The 23,227-nt window shown below is 47.5% G+C and overlaps 1 protein-coding gene across 9 annotated transcripts in view; it reads right to left on the reverse strand.

Moving 5' to 3' along the window:
• Positions 1 to 23,227, reverse strand: part of DIS3L2 (DIS3 like 3'-5' exoribonuclease 2) — a 375,493-nt gene that overhangs the window by 53,391 nt on the left and 298,875 nt on the right. For 8 of the 9 annotated variants that reach the window (XM_060151851.1, XM_060151847.1, XM_060151849.1 and 5 more), the window contains exon 13: positions 21,744 to 21,977. In XM_060151851.1, coding sequence (XP_060007834.1) covers positions 21,744 to 21,977 — 234 coding nt within the window. Of the gene's footprint in view, positions 1 to 21,743; positions 21,978 to 23,227 lie in introns of those variants that run through there. The other variant, XR_009541014.1, reaches the window with a different exon arrangement.

The following is a 23,227-nucleotide window of genomic DNA, read 5'->3' on the forward strand; positions in this document are numbered from 1 at the left end:
GTCTGGAAGGACAGCAAGGATTTGAAAGACACAGATAGGAGATTCCACGTAACAAGAAAAAACAAGACTTTAGCTCTCTTTGGGCACAGACCACACGGGTCACATCCATCACTGTATCTCCAAGAGTGTTCGACAAAGTAGGCACTTAAGAAATAATTGTTGAGGGACTTCCCTGGTGGTCCAGTGGTTAAGAATCCGCCTTGCAATGCAGGAGACGTGGGTTTGATCCCTGGTCGGGGAACTAAGATCCCACACGCCACAGGGCAACTAAGCCTGCCCGCTCTAAAGCCCATGTGCCATAACTAGAGAGCCCGCGCACCACAACTACTGAGCCCGCGCGCTCTAGAGCCCGCATGCCACGATGAAATATCCCGCGTGCCGCAACGAAGATCCTGCAACTAAGACCCGATGCAGCCAAATAAAGAAAGAAATATTAAAAAAACAAAAAAGAAAGAATTGTTGAAAGAATAAATGACCCAAACCAGAGAAGTAAGAATAAATATGTGCTGTTCTGTGAATATGTGCAAGATTGGTCCGACTACAGAGCAGAGGGTACAACTTTGGAACAGATAAAATCACATTGATGATGGTAACAAAAATGAGTAAGCACAGTAAATCTTTCTGTGCTAAGCACATTAATGTGTTCTACCGGTGGATCTCTTAACAAGCTCATAGGGTGGGTGCTGTTACCATTCCTACTTTACAGCCGGGGACATGAAGGCTCATAGATGTTGGGAAGCTTGCCCCAGGTCACGCAATTGCAGACCTGGGACTTGAGCCCAGGGGCCCTGACTCTCGGTTCAGTACTTTCCCATAAGACAACAGAGCCTCGGGTTACGTCTGACAGAGGCTAAATCCCAGACCCTCTTCTAGTGTGTGTTCTCCTCCTAGGCCACCTGTAGCTTTATGATGTGGACTGCTTTCTGAGAGCAAGCAACTTCTGAGCTGAGACCTGGCCTTTTCCAGGTGCAATGCTGGCGTCCCACTCAGGTGAATTAAACAACCCACTTTTTGTTTTGAGATGATTATAGATTTACAGAAATAGCAGAGATACAACAGGGAGGGCCCATGTATTCTTTACCCAATTTCCACCAAAGGTGACATCTTACATAATTATAACACAACATCAAACCCACGAAACACACTGGCATGTTATGTGTGTCTGGTTCTATGTCATTTGGTCACATGTGTAGATTCGTGTAACTGCCACAGCAACCTGGATATAGAACTGTCCCTTCACCACCAAGATCCCCCTTGGGCCACCTCCCTCTCCCCCCACCAGCCCTCAACTCCTAGCAACCACAACTCTGTTCTCCAGCTCTATCATTTGGTCATTTTAAGAATGTTATATAAATGGAATTACACAGTATTTTAACATAGCTCTTCAAAGTCATCCTAAGAGTAGGACTTGATCCATTTGTTCAGATTCGCAGAATATAAAACAAGAGAAAGATAAAAATTAAGCAGAATAAGGAATGTTTCTATCCTAGTTCTGCCATTTCTAGCTATGTGACTTTTGACAAGTTATTTAACCTCAAGTCTCAGTTTCCTCATCTGTAAAAATGGGTATAAGGTTTAAGGATTAAATGAGGTAACATGTGAAAGCACTTGGCAAATGGCAGGTGCTCAATAAATTCTAGCTGTTTGTTATTATTAATAACAAGCCAAGGAAGCCTCTGTGCTTCTTTATAGAAAATCAGGCTCTTAACGGTCACAGACGATTAAGGAAATGACCAGCCAGCCCTTAAACGACCCCAGGTTATTCTTCTCTTTGCTTTCCAAGACTCCACTGTGGAAACAACCCAGGGACTTTTAAAAGGCGCTTCCAACAGGCATCTTCGTGAGCACACCATCATGAGAACAAGCAGCCACTCCCCAGGCCAGATCCACTGGGGGGCCTAGAATTCTGAGAGCGGGAAAAACAGTCAAGAGCTCTGTTCAGCATAGAATGCGCCCAGAGGACAGCCAGGGTTTGTGCAGAGGCCTCCAGCAGCCCAGTGAGCACAGAGAAGGGGACAGTGCCAAAAAGAGGCAGGGGTCAGATGTGTGATCGAATTAGGTGCTGCATGGATACCCCACAAAGCTCAGCATCACTCAAAGGATGGATGTTTGAAGGGTGACAATGGCCCCCACTACCCACGAGGTCACCTTCACTATGACTAGCTATGGAAATCTGAAAAAATCTCCCCCAAAATCCCCTATGCAAAGACTCCATTATACAGTCGAGAGAGCACTTGACTTCGAGCCTTTGAGTATCTGGGAACACAGCACAAATGGCTGGCCATATCTTAAGCAATATGCCCAAGGTCCATTGAAAACAGACAAAAATGGGTATTCAGGAGCCTTCATGATTTATTGAAAGTAGCATTGTCTGTGCCTTTGCAGAGCACCAGCAGGGGTGGGATTGAGGGCGCTCCTCCTGACGGCGGGGTCACCCCATGTGTCTCCTGTTCCCTTGGACTTTTCAACTCCCCGGGCTTGCATTCACTCACTCACTTTTTCTCCTCTGAAGTTAAAGAATACTGCCTCATCTATCACTGACATGTCGGGTTTCAAAAGGACTGGGAGTGAATTCACTCTTTTTTTTAAAAAAAAAACAAATGAGAAGAGCTTGTCTGGGAAGAGAGAGGAGAAGGTAAGGGGGTGGGGGGAGGCCGAGAGCTGACGATGGCTGCTCTCCTCCAGCCCCGTGCCCAAGGGAAGCCCTGTCTGGCAACCTGGCTCATGGGGGCGGGGGGGGGGGGGCGGGGGACAGAGGCTTCCGTGCTGTGCCACGTGCTGCTCTTCAATCCCCGTGTGCGCTCACGCCGCCTCTCTCACTAGCCTTTATAGCGTGTTTCTAGTCCTGCTTACTGTACTCTGGAAGGCACATGTGTTTCTGATGCCTCCAGGAACACGTGTGTACCCGAGTGGAGGGAGAATCTGTGGTGCGGTAGCAGAGGTGCACCAGACTCCCGAGGCCGGCCGCCTTGCAGCCTTTAACAGGATGGTGCCAGGGGCCTCCAGCTCACAGGGTCCCCAGCTGACACCTGCTCTTCCTCCTGCGATGCGGTGGGGCGGGGGGGGGGACTCTCCTGGGTGGCACCACAGCCGCCCCGCTGCCCAGTCAGAAACCCAGGAGTGTCCATCCATGTGCCCACCCCCTCCCTTTTTGGGTTCTGATTCTACCTCCTCAGTGTCTTTCTCACCTGTGGCTTCCTGTCAGCTGTATGACTTCAGGTTAGCCATCTCACCTAGATGACCACTAATTGGCCCCTTCTAATTCATTCTCCACAGAGCCTCCAGAGAGATCTTTCTAAAAAGAAAGTCCTAGCCCATCACTTCCATATGTAAAATGCTTCAATGGTACCAATTTGAATTCAAGAAAACACTCATATCTCAGGGCAGAGCAAACAAGGTCCTCCAAGATTGGCCCTGGTTCCACGTCTAATAACATCTCCCACTGCCTCTGTGAGCCCTTCCTGTGACACAGCCATGCCAAAGGCCTGCAAATCCCAGAACACACCAAACCCTTGCGCTGCTCTGTCTGGAACATCCTTGGAGAAGCCATTTCCAACCTGCTCTCAAGGGCTCTCCTTCACTAGAACAGGAGTCTTCTCTCGGCTCCTGTCAGCCCAGCACGGAGCACGCTCTGGACCATCTGTGTCTTGCAATGACTGACACAAAGCGGACAGTCAATGCTGTTTTCTGAATACTTTTGCTGCAGTGTATTTTCCCATGGATGAAAGATGGCAGGCCTCTACTTAGCTTGGCTGAGGTCGGTCATTTCACAGATTTCTATCAAACGTTAGCTGCACATCCTTCCCAGGCAAGCAATCCTTGGCCCTTCACCCACATCAGGCTTTCTTCCCACCACATTACACTCCAGCTGTTCTGAGGAAAACCCAATTCCAATGGCAGTCACAACTAGCAAGCTGCCTTGTTGACTATAATTTCTGAAAGCCTCTCGGTTATGAGATTAAAGCATGATCGGGTGAGTCACCGACATGGGTGTTTGCGTGTAATCGACAAAGTCCTGGGCTTGGCATCAGTCACCGTCCTGACTTTGGGCAGCAGTCAGAAGGATTTATCTAGAAAGTTTAGAGGTTTTTCTCTTATCATCCTCACCCTCCTTTAAAGGATACAATCTTCACTTTTATGCCAAGTCTTAAGCCAGAGAAGCCTACTATCTGTTTAAAAGCCACTCCTGGGCAGCTTCTGATGCCCACACCTCCTTTCCAGATGGTTCCTGGAGGGCACCATGCCTGCGCAGGCTCCTAGGACTGACTCCATACCAAATCTACTCAGGTGTGTGTCTCTTTAATGGAACTGTTTTCTAAAAGAAACTTCTGGAGCTAGGAAATAAGTGGAGAACCTAAATGTAAATCTTAAAACTATAAAACTGCCAGAAGAAAACATAGGAAAAAATCTTCGTGACCTTGGGTTAGTCAAAAATTTCCTAGATGTGACACCCAAAGCACAAGCCATAAAAAAAATTCAATAAATTAGACTTTACCAAAATGTAAAACTTTTGCTCTTCAAAAGAGTATAAAAAAATAAGCCAGAGAGAATGCAAAGACAAGCCAAAGACAGGGAGAAAATATTTGCAAATCACAAATCTGATAGAGGATTTATATCTACAATATAAAAAGAAATCTCAAAACTCAGTAATAAGAAACCAAAAACCCAATTAAGAAATGGGCAAAAGATATGAAGAGACACAGCACCAAAAAAGATAGGCAGACAGAAAATATGCACATGAAAAAGACGCTCAACATCATTAGTCATTAGGGAAATGCAAATTAAAACCACAATGAAACACCACTACACACCTATTAGCATGGCTAAAACATACAAACAAACAAAAAACCCTGATAATACCAAGTGCTGATAAGCAGGTAAAGAAACTGGAACTATCGTACATTGCTGGTGAGTGGTAGAGCCACTCTGGAAAACAGTTTGGTAATTTTTTATGAAGTTAAATAGACACTTGTCATAGGACCCAACCTTTTCTAGGTATTTACCCAAGTGAAATGAAAACAACCATCACACAAAACCCTGTAGGCAGGGCTTCCCTGGTGGCGCAGTGGTTAAGAATCCGCCTGCCAATGCAGGGGACACGGGATCGAGCCCTGGTCTGGGAAGATCCCATATGCCGCAGAGCAACTAAGCCCGTGCGCCACAACTACTGAGCCTGTGTTCTAGAGCCTGTGAGCCACAACTACTGAGCCCGCATGCCACAACTACAGAAGCCCGCGCACCTAGAGCCTGTGCTCCTCAACAAGAGGGGCCATTGCAATGTGAAGCCCGTGTACCGCAATGAAGAGTAGCCCTTGCTCGCTGCAACTAGAGAAAGCCCGCGTGCAACAACGAAGACCCAATGCAGCCAAAAATAAAATAAATTAATTAAATAAATTAAAAAAAATAAGATGGGGGAATTCCCTAAAAAACCCAAAGAAACAAAAAAAACCCCTGTAGGCAAATGTTATGGCAGCATTATTCATAATCGCCCCAAACTGGAAACAACCCAAATATCCTTCAACTGACAAATGGGCAAATGAACTGTGGAACATCTATACCATGTATACACTTATACTCTGCAATAAAAAGGAATGAACACTGATACACACAAAACACAGGGGTGAACCTCAAGTGCATGATGCTAAGTCAAAGAAGCTAGACTCAAAAGCTACCAGCTGTCTGATTCCACTTACCTGACATTCTGGAAAAGGTAAAACTACAGGGACAGAAAACAGGAGTGGTTGCCAGGGGCTGAGGGTAGGGGAGAGGGGTTGACTACAAAGGTGTGTGCAGGAATTTTCTGGGGTGATGGAACTGTTCTATGTTTTGAGTGTGGTATGTGTAGCTTGCAGAACTGTATGCTAAAAAGAGTGAAGTTTACTGTATGTAAATTATACCTTAGTTGGGAAAAAAAGTAATTCTGGCTAAAAATGTGGCTGGTGGGTCTAGGGCTTAAGGTGTCAGGAGACTCTAGTGACCGCAGAAGGAAGTTTCTCCCTTTCTCAGAAATGGCAAAGAAACGACTCAAGAGTTGATCGAACCCACAAGCAGTAAAACAAATGCAAGCCGACACAATAATAAAACACCATTTCCAACCTACCATATTAACAAAGATTAAATGGAACCCCCAGACTCTCAATTTGGTGAGAGGCAGTGACAATGCACTATTGTTCCCTGCTGGGGAAAGCCTAAATTAGTCTAACCTTTCTGGAAAATTATCCTGCAGCTTGTGTCAAAAGCTCTAAAAAATGTACATGCTTTAGGATACCTAGAAAAATGTTATTACTAGGTGATGGGTAACTGATGGCTATTTTGGGCTTACTTGTTAATTTAAAATTTTCATAACACAAACTTGTATTACTTTTTTTTATTTTAAGATTTTTTGATGTGGACCATTTTTTTAAAATTTATTTATTTTATTTATTTATTTTTGGCTGTGTTGGGTCTTCGTTGCTGCGCTCAGGCTTTCTCTGGTTGCGACGAGCGAGGGCTACTCTTTGTTGCGGTGCACGGGCTTCTCATTGAGGTGGTTTCTCTTGTTGTGGAGCACGGGCTCTAGGCGCACGGGCTTCAGTAGTTGTGGCACACAGGCTTCAGCAGTTGTGGCTCGCGGGCTGTAGAGCGCAGGCTTGGTAGATGTGGCGCACGGGTTTAGTTGCTCTGTGGCACATGAGATCTTCCCGGACCAGGGCTCGAACCCATGTCCCCTGCATTGGCAGGCAGATTCTTAACCACTGCGCCACCAGGGAAGCCCTGATGTGGCCCATTTTTTTTAAAGTCTTTATTGAGTTTGTTACAATGTTGCTCCTGTTTTATGTTTTGGTTTTTTGGCCCCGAGGCATGTGGGATCTTAGCTCCCCGACCAGGGATCGAACCCGTACCCCCTGCATTGGAAGGCAAAGTCTTAACCACTGGACCACCTGGGAAGTCCCAAATGTGTATTACTTTTATAATACAACAATAAAAGTTAATAAAAAAGAGAAAGTATCGCAGAAAAATAGTTATTCCCTTTAATGCGGTCATTCTAAGAATGTATTCCTGAGGAAACAGTCCAAAACAATTTTGATTAAGAATGCATAAGAATATTAATTGCAGTGTTATTTATAATAACAAAAACTGAAAGCCACCTAACGGTAGCCACATTAGGAAGGGTTATGTAAACTGTGGTATGTCTGTTCAAAGGGAATGCTTTGTGTCTCTTATTTGAGTGACGTGGAGTGTGATGCGCGACTCTACTTCTTTCCCTTCCTTGCTCACAAAGGTTGCCTGCTCTCCCTGTGACTCCGGCACCAACTGCTGAGTGCTTCAAGACACCCCCAGTCTCGTCTCTCACCGCGGTGCTCCCTCCACACACCCAACCAGACCAGACCGCCCCTCACCCGCCGCTGCCAAGCAGTAGGGGCCCAGCCTTCCTCGCCCCAAGGCCTCCACTTCAAATCCTTCCCCTCCACCCAGACCCACCGGATGGATCCCAAATGAGGTGAGGTCTTTCCAGGCCATTACTGCTGGTGGCCTGTACTGTAGCCCTTCCTGGGTTCTTCCCTGTTAGAGGTGGCTCTTTTGTGAGGACAGAAACGGGGCCTTTCTCGGAATCTGGGCACACGGTTAACATCCATTTGGTGTTACGTGTCAGGGACTGTTCTAAGTGTTTTATGGGTACAATTCATTTAACCTAACATCCCCATGGCATAGTTACTATTATCATCTCCCTTTTACCGACTGTTACCTCTGAAACATGTTACCTCATTTTACTCACGATTATCTTAGGAAACTGAGGCACAGAAAAGTTAAAGCAAAAGAGTCAGGATCAGAGCCCAGGCGGCCTGTCCCAGGCCCATGCTCACAGCTCTACACTCTCTTGTCATTGACTTGGAGTTGGTGGCCACAGGAGAGCTGAGTCTGGGCCTGGGGCAGAGTCTGGAGCAGAGAAGCATGTACCCCAAAGAGTTCCGAGCTAGGCCTCTGGGTAAACAGGACAGATCTCCACAGGGACCAAGAAGGAGTCCTCGGCAACAGGGAGTCAGGAATCCAGGCCTGGAAGCCGGACAGCCAGGCGGGCGGAGGGCAGGGAGAAGCTCAGGCAGAGCTCTGCTCCCCTCTGAGCTCAGAAGTGTGCTCCTGCAGGCCAGCGGGGAGGCAAGCAAGACTGCAAGCTTGGCTGGACAGAAGCTTGCAGGAAAAGCTAAGTCCCAGGACTTGGCTGGGGTGGAGGACAGGAGAATGAAGGGAGAGCTCCTTGTAATTCCCAGAGCAAAACTCGTAGCAAATCAGGTTGGCATTCTCAGAGCTCAGAAACAGTTCCCAGTGCAAATGTACTTCAAAGTCAGTAGACTGCTATTCATTAGCAAACTTTCTTATTTAGGGGACTGCCAATTGAATGCTGACAAGCAGATAAGAAACCTGCTGGGATCCCCTCCCTGGGTGTTGTCCTTCAGGTCTGCACTCATTTCCTCCCACCCCGGGGTGGGGGTGGGGTGGTGTGTTCAAAATTCAAGGGCAATTAAATACTTTCCAATTTGCTTTCAGTATCTGTAGTGTTTTCTTACAGCAAGTTGTTAATTGCTATTTTGTACAGGAGAAGACTTTTAAAAACAGAATGACCTTGTTTCTCATTGACTTTTAACGTGGCCCCTTCAAATCATAGCTAGTGTCCCCAGGTAAAATACCAAAGCAGCCACTTCCACACTCAGCCCAAACTCAACGTTTCCTGTGCGCCCGCTTGCTCTCTTTGTGTCTGTATTCTGTCCATGAGACACTAAGCTACTCTGAGGGCTGGGACCATGTTCTAATCTCTTTGTCCCAATATCTAGCACAGTACTCTGTGCCTAGTAGATATTTTTTTTAAATGTGAGAAATTAAAAACATCAGTCAAAAGGGATGTTCTAAAGTTATAAAATACTTTTAAAGCTCTTAAATTCTCTTTAGTTAAAAATGTCTGTCACGTGCCATTTAAAATGGGAATGAAAGAAGTACAAAACAAACAACTGTGTTATAATAATACCATTCTTTAAAAAGGTGGGAATTTCCTGAGTAATAACAAACAGGGCCACATCTTCAAGATCTATGGGCACAGTGTCCTTGAGCACCCATTGACTGTGGGACATTCTGAGTGCTAGGAGCAGCTCGTAGCATGCCGCTTCTGTACCAACACCGCAGATTTATGAGTGAGAAAGAGGTTGCAGCGAAGTATCTGCCTTCTACACAGCTGATACTCAAGAACACAGGCAGGGAGGGAGGGGAGTAAAGAGACAGAACCACAGAATGATGCGAATGAAAACCCAGGCAGTACTGCATCAGGCACCGATAGGAGATACGTGGAGAAGGAGGCAGCCTGTCGGAAGCGGCTTCTGGAAGAAGTGGGGAGCCTGCTGGGGGGAGCGAAGTGGAGGCCCAGGCCATGAGAAGGCAGGGAAGGACGAGTGAGTACAGGAGACGGGTGGGTGGGAAATGGGGAACACCAAATACCGGCCGCACCACCGAGGGCCTCCAAAGCCAGGGGGCATTTGGATCCAATGGAACAATCCAGCAGCTCGCTAAACGCTGGTCTGAGATCAACAAAATGAGAAAAAGGTTTTCCACAAAGCTCAACCAAGTCAACGTGAGACTGCCCTGAACGGTGAAGTTAAGTCTTCCTTTGTTTTGGTGCTAAAATGTTTTCATTTATAAAATCGTGGAGGAAGTAGACGGTAACTGGCTTTTAAAGAAAATGCTCTTGGGCTTCCCTGGCGGCGCAGTGGTTGAGAGTCCACCTGCCGATGCAGGGGACACGGGTTTGTGCCACGGTCCGGGAGGATCCCACGTGCCGCGGAGCAGCTGGGCCTCTGAGCCATGGCCGCTGAGCCTGCGCGTCCGGAGCCTGTGCTCCGCAATGGGAGATGCCACAACAGTGAGAGGCCCGCGTACCACAAAAAAAAAAAAAAAAAAAAAAAGAAAATGCTCGTTTGGCAAAATAAAACCGTGCAATCCTATATCTCATCCCAGAATATTAATGGAAATCTCACTATCCATGAAATCTGCTTAAGGAGACTGCAGGTTCTTGAGTGACAGGTGAAAGCAGCATTTGGGGGAACTCAGTCCGGCAGTGGAGTTCAGGACAGACAGCTGACAGAACAGCGGCAGAGCCCCCGGCTTGCAGAACCACGCAAATCGGAATCAACTGGGCCTGCCCCAAGAGGCAGTCATGGTTGAAATCTAAGCATCAGCTGCAAGGGTTCCTTTTCCCCAGTGCAGGTTTTACTAACGTCAAAGGATTCCATGTCTCTTACGTAGCTGTTTGGCTCACATTCAAGTGACGTGGGGTGTGACATGGGGGCAGGACGAGGACGTGCAGAGTGTCCTGTGAATAGAAAGGGGAGAGTCCAGGAGCTTCCTAATCATGAGAACAATTACCCAAAAGGCAGGGCCCTGGAGGAGCCAAACCTGTCCCGTCTGTCAAAGCCACTTTACCTGAAAGGCTCGCACCACAGAGAGGACGGAGGCACTGGCCACCGCCCCGCTCGACCCCCAGAAGTTTCTTATATACCATCTTGTCAGGGTGAGAGCCCTTTGTCTCACTTCACTGCCCCCTGGAAATGCTAGGGACTTAAGTTTGAATCATCTGGGCACAATCTCAACCCCAGCTGTGATGTGAGTTCTTTTCTCAGACAGCCCAGCAGCAACTAATACAGAAACTCTGTCTTGTGGAAATCATTTCCATTAAAAGCAAAAGCAGGCTCTGATCAGAATTCACAGAGGGAGGATTAGGCTGGGGATCCCACCATGGTATACAGATCGTTTCCATCTCCCCATGGGGGAAGGGCGGATGGAGGCTGATGTTAGCTCACCCCAGAAGGACTCTTTGCAAAAGGCAGGTGGGGGGGCTTGGTGCCTTGCCCACCTTGCCACGCCGGCAAATCAGGTCTCCAACAAGCCTGAGCATCTCCCTTTCCAGGGGGGCACACTGGGGGTCTCTTTGCCCTCCCCCAGAGAGCCTCTTTTGCCGGGCTCCCTGAGGGGCACAGCTTGGTCTGAGGATACAGAGGTGAACACAGAAGTGCTCAGGAAGCCTCAGAAGCACTGCCAGCCCCCTGGGGTGCTAAAGCTTCCCGGCTCCTCACACCTGTCCAGGCAACTCCACCTTGAGAAAGCCCTCATTACACCCTGTCCTACACCCTGTATGCCCTGGCAAGTAATCAAACACCCAACCCTTTCATTCAAAAGAGGAGGAAACCTCTCTGATTCATAATAAGCATTTAATTCTCTTACATAAGCACACCTCTCTTCTAGAGCTACAGTCCTTCTCCCAGATCACAACTGCCCCATCGTCTTTTTAAAAAGACCAATATGTACAGAGATGCTTAGAGACCTTGAAACACCCTTAACAACAAGCACTGGGCAGGGGCTGGAGATATAAAGGTGAACAGATGCTGTCCTTACCCTTAAGGAACTTACAGCTTTAGAGAAGGAGACAGGGAAGCAAATGGAAAATGACCAGGCAACATGAAAACGTGATCAAGACAGGTGACACGTATAAACAAAGTGCTCTGGGAGCCCTAAGCGGGAGGCGGGATGGATGCGCTGGCCAGTGCAAGCTTCTCTGCAGCAGGATTCAGTTTCAGTCTTCAGCTTCCTGGAAACTAAGAAAGGTTTACAGGGGTGGGGGTAGAGCTTTTCCGTTCTATAAGAAATGAGCCTGGATAATAGGCAAGCAGAAAGAACCGGAAGGCAAGTGAAAAGCTTCTAGGGGTGGAGTGGGAGCCATGCTTACTCGCTAAAGTTATATAAAAAGCAGTCTTCAGAGCTCTGCTGAGGATATATTCTGGCCATTCTGAGCAAGGGCATCAGCTACTGGTCCTCACTGGCAGCCACTGCACTGGAGGGCACCTAGTACCGAAGGCCACGCTAGGACTCGGTGCCCAGTATCCCCGGCCCCCAGTCGGGTAGAGGGCACGTTCCCCTCTCTGCCTCTGGCTACCTTCTGCCCCCTCTAATCACCCCACAATCAGAGTTTCTTTTTACAGCATCAACTTCTGGGCTGTTCCAAATGCTCGAACTGGCTCAAGCTGCCTTCTCTAATCCAAACTTTATCAGTAATAGATGGAATCTTTTGATCTCGGTCTGACTTGTGTGTCTATTTCTCAGTGGTTCAGAACTCAGAAGGGACAGGAGTGTGATGGAACACGACCCTTAAATCTCAACAGGGTGGGCAATCGGTGACCCTCAGCTCTTCACCAATCATGTCCTTCACTTTGTTTACCATGTGATTCAGGGCTTCCCTTCCCAAGCAGCCTTCTTTCACTAATCCCATCTACCTAAGAACCATCAGGTTGGGTATTCCTTTAGCCCTGTGTCAACTCACTATGCCCTTGCTTTTATCTTACTGAAGTTTCTTGTAAGTACACAGAGTTCTTCACAAATTCACTAAGCAACTTTAGGGTGGAAAGTCTGTCTTCCACTGCCTAAGGCTCCTTCATAGAACTATGAGTAGTAGTACTTGTAACACGATAGGAACTCAAGAAATATCTGTCCAGTGAGAGCCGGAAATCATGTCTGAGTCTGTATTTTTAACAACTTCCAGAATAATACTACCTGTATTCCTTCCAATTTTTGAAAATTATGAGTAATTGACTATGTGACATGCCTGAGGGAAGAGTGAGCACATGAGAAGTTTAGGGTTATAATAACAAGCTGCTCAGCAGAGTTACTCCGACACTTAATGATACAGGTTGGTTTTTATGCGTATGCTAACAAGCCACAAACGGTTACCAACTCACATAAGTGGGTGTAATTAGCGCTACTTATATACAACTAGGTCAAGTTTTCAAGGCTGTCTCTTGTCCACGCCTTGGGATGCATAAATGTGGATTGTTTGCTCTGATTCCATAGGAAATTAGTGTGATTACTGAACCAATCTGTCCTTCAAGGGAAAGATTTCAATACCCTCTGACTGGGGAGTCCTGTGCCCCACGTTCCCTGGAAGCTGGAGGCGGTGGCGGTTCCCTCCTCAGCTGCTCCACTGCGCCCCAGAGCCATCCTAGACAGCCTGGGGGCTGAGGGGCTCCAAAGAGCACAGACTCTTGGCTGTGGATATACGTATAAATGAGACGCACAGATGAAGATGAAAATCTTGCTCATAATAGTGAAACTGGTAACTGGGAAAAAGGGGAAAATTCTGACAGGGTGATAATTACTCTTTAAGCCTCCCTGATTCTAGAACTATCTCCACGGCTGACGTGATGCGCTGCCTGTCAACATTTAACCAGAAGCTCTGAACTTCTAGTAAAAGCCTTCCTGTACTGTTTACCATTACCTTAAAGAGAAGTGCAGCAATTCTTATGGTGGCAGAGATGACACAGAGCAGCTCTGTCCTCTTTAGTCTTAATTCAGTTGGATTTCCTTTTAATTCTTCATGTCAGGCCAACCCAAACAATGTGTGACAGCTACACACAGGACGTGAGAGCGACAAAAAAGGTTAGTGAGGTTACAAATGTTCTCCAAGGATCTGAGACTGCAACGATAGTTCTCAGCACCATTTCAAATAGGATGGGTTTCTTATTGAGTCTAAGGAGTAGAAAGAAGGACTTTGTTTGGGGCAGGAGACCACTCTCCGGTCTCGACTTTACCGAGTTTAGGAAGAAGCTCTGAACCGCCTCTCTTACCATTTTACAGTCTAGGACCCTTATGAGTATTTTTTTTAATAATGGCTAATGCAAATAGGAAGAGTCTATGCTGTAACACACTGAACAATAGGAAAGATGAAATCCAAGACCACAGTCACTGGGACATTTCAGGAGACCTAGTCTGACTCAGAGAGAGAGAGACCAACCCCCACCCCCACCCCCTCCATGTAGCCAGAGAACTCCTGACAGGTATTTCCATCATAGGTGCCCTTATTCACAGGCTACTGGAAAGAGGATAAACTGCTGTGATCTTTCTGGAAGGGAATGTGGCAATGTTTCAAAATTCTTAAATATGTCTATATTTCTGACCCCATCAGCACAGTTCCAGGACTGTCCTAAAGAAATAACCAGAGATCACAATAAATATTTATGAACATAGATGGCCACGGCACTATTTATAGTATCAAAAAATCAGAAACTAAAAATCCACAATTGGGGCAAGGTTAAATGTTTAAGAGCATATTCGTATGATGGAATATTACATAGGCATTATAAGGTTTTAGAAGAATTTTGAATGACATGGGGAAAAACTTATGTAATATTAAAATGCAGAATCTAAAAACTACATGTATGCTACGCTAACCACTCCTCCCTCCTACCTGAAGTGGGAAATTCATAAATCACAATATACCCAAATATTAACAAGAATATACTTTTGCTTTCGTAATCTGATTTAAAGCTTCCTTTCTAAGGAAAAAGTGGGGACCAAAGGGGCCTAACTAAGAACAGAGTGGAGGAACTAAGAACAGAGCAGGAGGAAGTGTTTCTCGCCCTCCTGTGCGTCTGGTGCCACATGCCTCCCCACTACAGCTCGTTTCTCTGCAGCTTAAGGACCACTTTGAGGCTGCTGGCTCCCAAATGGCTACCTCTAGGTGAGCCCTCCTGACTGACCTCCAGACCTCTATGCCCACATGCTTATTCCACATCTCGACCTGTTCTGTCTCCAGCTGGCCCCTCAAACGCAACAGACCCTCAGTGGAAGTCATCTGCTTTCTTCTCAGCTCTCCTATCCTAAGGTATTTCCTGGTCAGTCCATGGTACTGCATCAATGCACAATGCCTGAACCTGAAGCCGGACCCCCTGATTCAAATCTCCTCTCTCACCGCCCGCCCCCTCCCTTCCACATCTAATCAGGACAGTCCATTTGTCAAGGCTTGCCGATACTCCTTCCTCGCTCGGATCTGTGATTTTCTCTCTCCCCAGGGGCTCGATCTCAGGTTGGTCCCTTGTCATTTCTCTCTTGGAATATAAGCTTCCTTTACTTTCTTCTTTCAGTCTACTCTCCATACTACAGCCAGTAAGCTCTTTCTAGAACACGGTTCTGATCACGTGCCTTCTGTATCTGAAATCGTCCCGCGGCTCCCCGAGCCCGCTCCTGCAGACTTCACGGCCTGGTCCCTGCTCCCTCCTCGAGCTGCTCTCTCTTCGCAGGCCACACCACACGACCTGGAGCAATGCGATGCTGCCCAAAGGCGCCACCCCTCGCCCCTGCCACGCCTGCGCCAGCAGTTTGCATGAAATGCCCCACCCCGTGCATTCGGAGCCTGGCTAGCCCCTCAGGTCTTCTAAAGGCCTTGGTGTACACACCGCCCCTGCTGGGAAGTCTTCCCTGATCCCGAGACTGGGCCCATCCTCTCCAATGCAGTCTCACCACACTCTGCGACAGCTCTGTCGCAGCACTTAACATTTTCTGTGTGGTCTGCTGGCTCCTTCACTACACTATAAACTTAAGGACGGGGACTGTTCATTTCCAGCACCTACCACATACTTGCTTTCTGTACCCAATAAATGCTTTCTGAAGACATGCTGCTGAAGGGAGGACTCTATGACTAAGAAAATAGAGACCAAGTCTACAAACATATCCAACCGCCTGATCAGTAGCTCACTCTTGTGCTCAAGTGATGACATAAATTATAAGATCAAGGAAGAGCCAGATAGGATGATTATGCCCATCCTTCTTACCTTGCACCAACTATCACACTGTACAAAAATTAAAACAGCAGAGAGCTGGAATGCTCATTTCTTAAAAATAACTGCATTGTAGATAAGGAACAGAAACATACTTAACTATATTTTTAAATGCACGATCCAACAAAACACGTTGCTACGTACAGCAGCAGGGGTCGGGGGTGTGGGGGGAGAAACGCCATACAGCTTTCTGTGAGTCAAGTTTTGCAGTGGCTGTCTTCCCACCTTCGGCATCCTACCAGATGGCAGAGCCAGTGTCTCTGCAGGTGGGCTCAGGAAGGCGGGGTGGAAGGGATGAGATCTGACTGTGAAGAGGCTGCTGAGCTTGCAGAGGTGGGAAATTAAGAACCACTGCTCTTTTTGCTTCAGGCTAATTAAAGCTACCTGACTGTAAATAGGGTAAGGGAACTGGTGCTAAACGGATTCATTCCTTTACTTCTAGCCTCCAACTGGACCTGCTAAGCATGATACTAATCAAAGGAATAATTTACTTAATTGCGTGAAACTATCCCGAGAGGTAACTCAGCGCAAGTGTTCTCTATTACCAGCCCAACTCCCCAGTGCGGTGGTGAAGGGCTGCTAAAAGCTGACTGGGTAAGAGAGCTGGATTTCCTTTAAGCAGGGGTCAGCATACTACGGACCACAGGTCAAATGTGGCCTACCACCTACTTTCTGTATGGCTCGCAAGCTAGGAACAGTTTTTATATTTTTAAATGATTCACAAATAATCAGAGGAAGAATACTGTTTTGTGACATGAAAATTATATGAAATTCAGATTTCAGTGTCCATAAAGCTGTACTGGACACAGCCACACTCATTTGTTTGTCCCCGGCTGCTTTCACACTACAACAGCAGGGTTGAGTAGTTGAGACAGAGACCAGACGGCCTACAAAGCCTAAAATATCTGCTAGCTGGCCCTTTGCAGACAGTCTGCCGAGCCCTTACTTAAAAGGCTGGGCTAGGCCAAGGTCATCCATAAGAGCCTTCCACAGCAGCTTGGGTCCCAAGGTATCTAAAAATTGCTTCCACCAATAAGTTTACCTTTACGATCAAGTCCACTCAGAGAAACTGCCTGAGGTTTGGGCTTCAGAACTGTGCCAGGTGGGAATCATATAAGATGAAGCTGAGAATTTAGTAAAGGCTCCTTTAGTTCGATGGAAACACCAGATTTTCTTCACTATAACTTTCTCTAAATTCAGAAAGTCAACGGCTCAGCAGGAGTCATTCACATCCCCTGACCACCCGCCGGGGACCCCAGAAGTGGCACAGTTTCCCGCAGTCATGCTTGTTTCTCCAGAAGCCCTCACGCAGAGTGGCCTCTAAGCGCTATGACCTGACTGAGTAAGGTCGGGCTGGAGAGGAAGTGCCAGAAAGCTGTAGGTGTAGCTTCCTGAAAACAGTCAATATTCCCTAAGAAGTTTTTGTCTGGGGGCTCTATTTAGCACCCCACTATCCTCCCTTGCTATCCTTTCTGAAGGCAACGGCCCAGGCACAGAACTCCAAAAGGAGGCGAGGCCTTGTCATCCTATCATGTCAGAGTCAGGCAGGGTCATCTCCACCCCTAGGTGGGAGCAGGCTACCAGGTGTGCACAACCAGAAGTGCCAGGGACCTTGCGCACCGCCCCCCACAACCAGAGCAGGGGGTGGAGGCCTCTCACGGCTCCCCTTCCCCAAAGCTCAAGATTTGCATATCATTATAAGCCATTATGATTACTTTTACTACAAACACAGAAAAGTCTGGGACTCCCTTTATGGGAGTCTCCTTTTAAGAAACAGGAGTGACCTGTTATAAATCAATAAAATAACACAAGCACCTGCGTTCAATTCTAGATTTAACATGGCAGCAGAAAACAAGGGATATTATTCAACTCATCCAACCAAAAAGCACATAGAATGCACTCGGCACCTGCACTGACTTTCGGGGCAGCGAAGCAAAGGCGCATCATTTCACTGAGCTAGGACCTCTTAGAACTAGGTTCGCCCTCTAGGTAAAAAAGATGCTTGGAGTAGTCAAACCAACCTCGAAGGCAGTGCTTCGTAGTCTGTTTCACACCACAGTACATACAGAACTTGCTAATATTTGAGCATACACTGGGTAAGCACACAGGACTGCAGGCAGGTGGTCCCAGGGGACTGGAGCCAGCTCAGGTGGCCCTGCGGCCTGAGGGTGCACTGTCTCAGACATGGGCCAGGCAGCTCTGGCCTAAGCTGTTGCCTGCAATCACCCAGTGACCGAGCTGCTCTGCGTTTCTGCGGTTACTGTGACCTCCAAACCAGTCTGTCCTCGACCTGACAAATAGGCCCCACGCTGGTGTCCTCCACCTCACTCATTCTGGAGATCATCACAGTAAACTGATTTCTTGGAAAGGCAAAACTGCTGGCTTAGCAGGTTTATTCTGCGTTCAAGGGCGTACAGCGTGACACAGACGTTGTCCCCTCTCACGGAGGCCTCTCATGGACCCTCTCTAACTGAGGCTGGTGTAGGAGGACATATTTTTTTCAGGACTGCCACCAAAAACGAGGACACAGTGAACTGGGGCAAACAAAGCATCAGAGAGCAGCTCCACACAGCAGGCTATGCCAGAAGCACTGAGGAGAAGTGGGCGTTCGCGAGGGCAAACGCAGGCAGTAGGCACGGGAGAACAAACGCAGGGACGGCTGAATGGGGCCGTTCAGCTGATTTATAAAGGATCTTGCCAGTGTCCCTCGCTACGGGAGATCGATGTGCTCCTTCTTCTAAAGCTGTGGTCCACACACTTGTTTTCTGGGGAACCACGGAATCAGCTCCAAGGATGCAATTCCATTATTTTCAAACCTTAATTAACTGGAACCTAATTAGGACTTGAAGGTTTTTTTTTCTCACTTTGAAGTAAAACTTTTCTCTCTCAAGTCAGCATGGTGTAAATGGAGGAAAAGCGAACAAAGAGTGGGCTATCTGGGTTTCTTGCATATAAGCAACTCATCTAACCTTTGGGGACTTCAGCTTCTAATCTATAAATTGAGAGGGCTGATGAAATACAGGTATCTAAAGTTATTTTCATTGGGATTGACATATACACACTACTATATACTACAAAATAGATAACTAATAAGGACCTACTGTATAGCACAGGGAGCTCTACTCAATACTCTGTAATGGCCTCTATGGGAAAAGAATCTAAGAGTGGATATATGCATATGTATAACTGATTCACTTTGCTGTACAGCAGAAAGAAAACACTGTAAATCAACTACACTCCAATAAAAATTAATTAAAAAGTTATTTTCAGCAATAAAATTCTGACTCTAAGACATGCCAACAGATCAGTATCAACTTGAAACTGTGATCATTCTTCCACTCTGACTGACTACCACACCCCTCCTAATGCGAGCTGAGACTGCTGATGGTCTCTTACAGTGTTTAGCGTATTTAACATATTTAATTCAATCCAATTTTATAACAATCTGATGGGGAAAGGGTTTCTAAAATGGTATAACAGAACCCTCTCATTTGATGTGCCGGAAGCAGTGGTGGGTTAGTTTTTCCAGAAGCTGGCTAAAGAGGGGAATCATACAGAAGAGATACATACATAACTAAACATTTGTTTTACTTAATTTACATAAATCTACATTCATTCACTTTCAGAAAAAATGTAAAGCTTTTTGAAAAGGTATGCTAATTGGATTTCTACATACTTTTTTCTGATAAACTACTCGTAATTCATCATGTATAATTTATAGTTTTTGTTTCATTAAAAGAGAGTGAGAGCTTAGAATCTGTAAAGCAATCTCAGTACAGAATTCCTCCTGAATTTTTTTTTTTTTTTGCGATACGCGGGCCTCTCACTGTTGTGGCCTCTCCCGTTGCGGAGCACAGGCCCCGGACGCGCAGGCTCAGCGGCCATGGCTCACGGGCCCAGCTGCTCCACGGCATGCGGGATCTTCCTGGGCCGGGGCACGAACCCGTGTCCCCTGCATCGGCAGGTGGACTCTCAACCACTGCGCCACCAGGGAAGCCCCCTCCTGAATTTTATGATCTTTTCCCCCACTCTTCTATAGTTGTCACACCCAAACAGCAGAACTTCCGGAGATTCTTCTTCATCGAGTGTTTCCAAACAATTTAACTTAGTTTTCACAGAAACACCAGCTTTTAAAAATGTTCTTACTTGATCAGTTTACCTAATATTCAGTTAAACTGCATAATTATAACAACATGTACAACTGGTGTAGCAGGATGGGAATAAAGAGGGCTGACCCTTGATACACACAACTCCTGGTGGAAGGGAGCACAGCCAGCACGTGTAGCACACCGTGGGCACTGCTCACTGTGTCGGGCAGAAGGTGCGGCGAGCACTGGCTGAGAGGACCGTGGGGCAGCCAGGTGAGGAGTCCAGGGACGCAGGTGGAGAGGCCTGTGTAGTGCCTGGGAAGAAGGGCAGGGCCGGAGAAACTAATTTTGGTGTTATCAGCATCTAACTGGTAATTAAAATCATAAGAACACAGGAATTCATTCAGGGAGACAGTGTGGATAGAGAAAAAGAGGGTGGGGTAGACTCCAGGGAATGCCAACCGTAAAGAGGTGAACAGAGGAAGAGGCTCCAGCAAAGGGACCAGCAGGACATGACTAGAGATGTATGAAGAGAAGCAGAGAACCAGTCTGCTTCTCTGCTTCTCTCCTGGGCCAAAGGCAGGACAGAAGTCCAGGAAGCAAACACCGAGAAGCATCCTTGGATTTACAACCAGGCAGCCGCTGGTAGGTGAGAATGAGCTTCACGCCCCAAAGAATGATCTCACTAAAGGAAGCAGAGGAGATCCTCCATCCTCTTCCATGCCCGTGACGCCTCTTCCACTGGCTCTGCCATCTCCTTCAGCAGCCACTCTGCCTACTGTCTCCCAAGTGGCATTCTCGAGCAGGCAGGTCTGCTCAGGCTACCTGAGCCCAGGCAAGGGAAGGAGGGGCATGAGGGTTCCAGAAGATGCCTTGACTCCTCCAAGCACAGGGAGAACAGATGATCCATTTGTTCCAAGAGCCACTAACTTATTCGTAGGCCCAGAGCAGCAACTGTTTGCCATGCCTTCTGAGAAGCATTTGTGTAAATTTATCACAAAAAGTAGGACGCAATGAAATCTTCAATTAGAAAGTTTTAAAACAAGGCTGTTAAACTACTGATAAGCTACTCATAATTCATCATAATTTCTGATAAACTACTCTACTTTGAGATCTCTCCAAGCTGAAAGGCTCAGAGAAAGAAAGAAGTCTCTGCGAGGCTGCGCTCTGCCAATGGTCTGACGAACGGCTCCCTCAGCCAATCGTGTGGCCCAACTCATTTTCCAAATTCCCAGAGACTTCCCACAGCGTACAGAGACCAGGGGAGGAGAGCGAGTTCTCTGGGGCTCGGGTAAGAAATATAAATGAGAAGAAAAACGCTGCACAATATGGAACAAAGGCTCTACTCTGTAACGTACTGGCAAGTAATGAGGAAGGAATTGCTGGATCTTAAGAATTACCAACTCTCAGACGTGGAAGTCGACCAGGTTTGAGTGGCAGCTGTCTGAGTCCCAGAGGGCCGTCAGCATGCCCGTGGTACTCAAGAGCAATCGATACTATTCGGGGCCACTGCTTTCTTCAACAGCCAACGTTCTACAGTCTCCTCAGTTCTCTGCTTTTTCAGATATTAATCCAGATATTTGTAAACATATAAATCTTTTTGGAAGACAAGGGATAAGAAGAAACACTTTTGTTTTAAAGCCTAACAATCAGATATTGGTCAACTGCTTTCTACACTTCCATGATTCCTGTTCCCAACTCCCGTAAGAGGGATGTGAGATGGAAACTGGGTGAGGATCAAGTACTGGATCCAGCCTCACCAGGAAGACCAGATGGGAGTTCTGGTCACGGAGCCACCCAGACAGACACCACCCTTTCGCCTTGGCTCATGTCATCAGGCCCTGGGTGCCTGTGGAGTTGGCAGGGCAGGTGGGGGGTGGTTCCTGCCTGCCTCAGAGGACACTATTTCAGCGCAGTGATTGAGGAAAGGAGGAGGGGGGAGCCCAGGACTGCCGCGCGAAACCTCACACACACTAGGTTCTGGCCGAAGTCAAACCTGCTGGTTGTTGACAAAAAAGCAGCGACTGACCTGATCCAAACGAAGTGCGCCGTCCACAAACCGCTGCTGGCGTAACTCCTTTGCGATACGGTGGAGGTTCAAAACAGCCCGGTGCACTTCCTCACTGGTGTGCTCCGGGGAGACGGGGGGCAGCTCCTCCTCGGGGATCTTCCTAGTGGGGCCTTCAATCATGCTCTGTGCATGTTCATAGCTCAGTTTGGTGCAGGAGCGGATGACAGTCTGGCCAAACCATTCACTGAGGATCTGCAAAGATGGACAGGTTGTGAGGGAGAATGTTTTTCGGCTTTCTCTTTCACGCAACCATTCATTAGTACAAATTCTACAGATCCACTGAGCGCCGGCTTTGTGCTCAGAGCGCCACTTGGTTCTGGCGGGGCACAAAGAGCAGTCATATGGGGAGCTACTGCCCTTAGGGAGCTCAGGGCACGGACTTTGCAGGCGGTGGAAGTCGACGAGCGGCCTCTAAGCACACGGGAGGCACGGGCGAGGCCGAGCAGGAGGCTTGAGGCGAAGGGCCTGCTGGAGGCTTTCTTATGAGTTGGGAGAGTGGCCATCAATGCCAAACTGGAAGGGAGAAGGGATGGATGCCGAAGATGTGACAGGTGGGGAATCTTACTGGACCTGATGGGGGCTGAAAGAGAAGGTGCAGTCATGGACAGAAACAGAGAACACAGGTGCAAAGCAGGACGAAGGCAGAGAGAAAACCAATCCCAGTTTGCTCTATTTGGAGCATTTATGTAGAGACAAAGGTCCAGAACAGGGTTTCTCAGCCCTGGCACTACTGGGCTAATTCTCTCTTGTGCTCTGTAAAACGCTCAGTGGCATCCTTGGACTCTACCCACTAAAGGCCGGTAGCACCTCCCCCAAACCCCGAGATGAAAACCAAAAATGTCTTCAGACATTGCTAAATGTTCCCTGGGGGAAACGCAGCCCAGCTTGAGAGCCTTTCAGCAGTGGTGCTTGCTGAGTGGTGGGATTAAAGATGTTTAATCCTTTCAATGTGTCTGTATTCTCTATAATGAACATTTATTACTTTTAAGACAAAAATAAAACATTCAAATATTTTGCGGACTCCTGGGTCTGAGGTGCAGGGGCCCGGAGGGCGGTCTGCAGCAGGCACTCGCCTGGGGCAATGACTGGGCTGAGGGTGGGAGCTGGCATCATCGACCAGAGGGTCCAAGAAGGGAAGAAGGGAAGTAGGAGAGTCGAGGCTGCATTCTCTACGCCCTCCTCCATTTTGGGGAGCCAAAAGAGAAACTGGAGAATGGAAACAAACAAAAACCAAGGGAGTTCAAAGAGCCAGGAGAAAGATTGGGAGCGTCCAATATGAGGAGAAACAGGAGAAAGGGCCTCAGAGGAGGGGGACTCAAAAGCTACAGCAGACACTCCCGGCACTTCTGACGAGAGAGGCACCGCTTACACACTTTCCGTACGGCAACTATTTAACTCACACAGCAACCCTAGGAGGTAGGTATTTTATTATCCTCATTCTG

This window comes from Lagenorhynchus albirostris, chromosome 6 (assembly GCF_949774975.1).
Source record: "Lagenorhynchus albirostris chromosome 6, mLagAlb1.1, whole genome shotgun sequence".
NCBI classification, from domain to species: Eukaryota; Metazoa; Chordata; class Mammalia; order Artiodactyla; family Delphinidae; genus Lagenorhynchus; species Lagenorhynchus albirostris.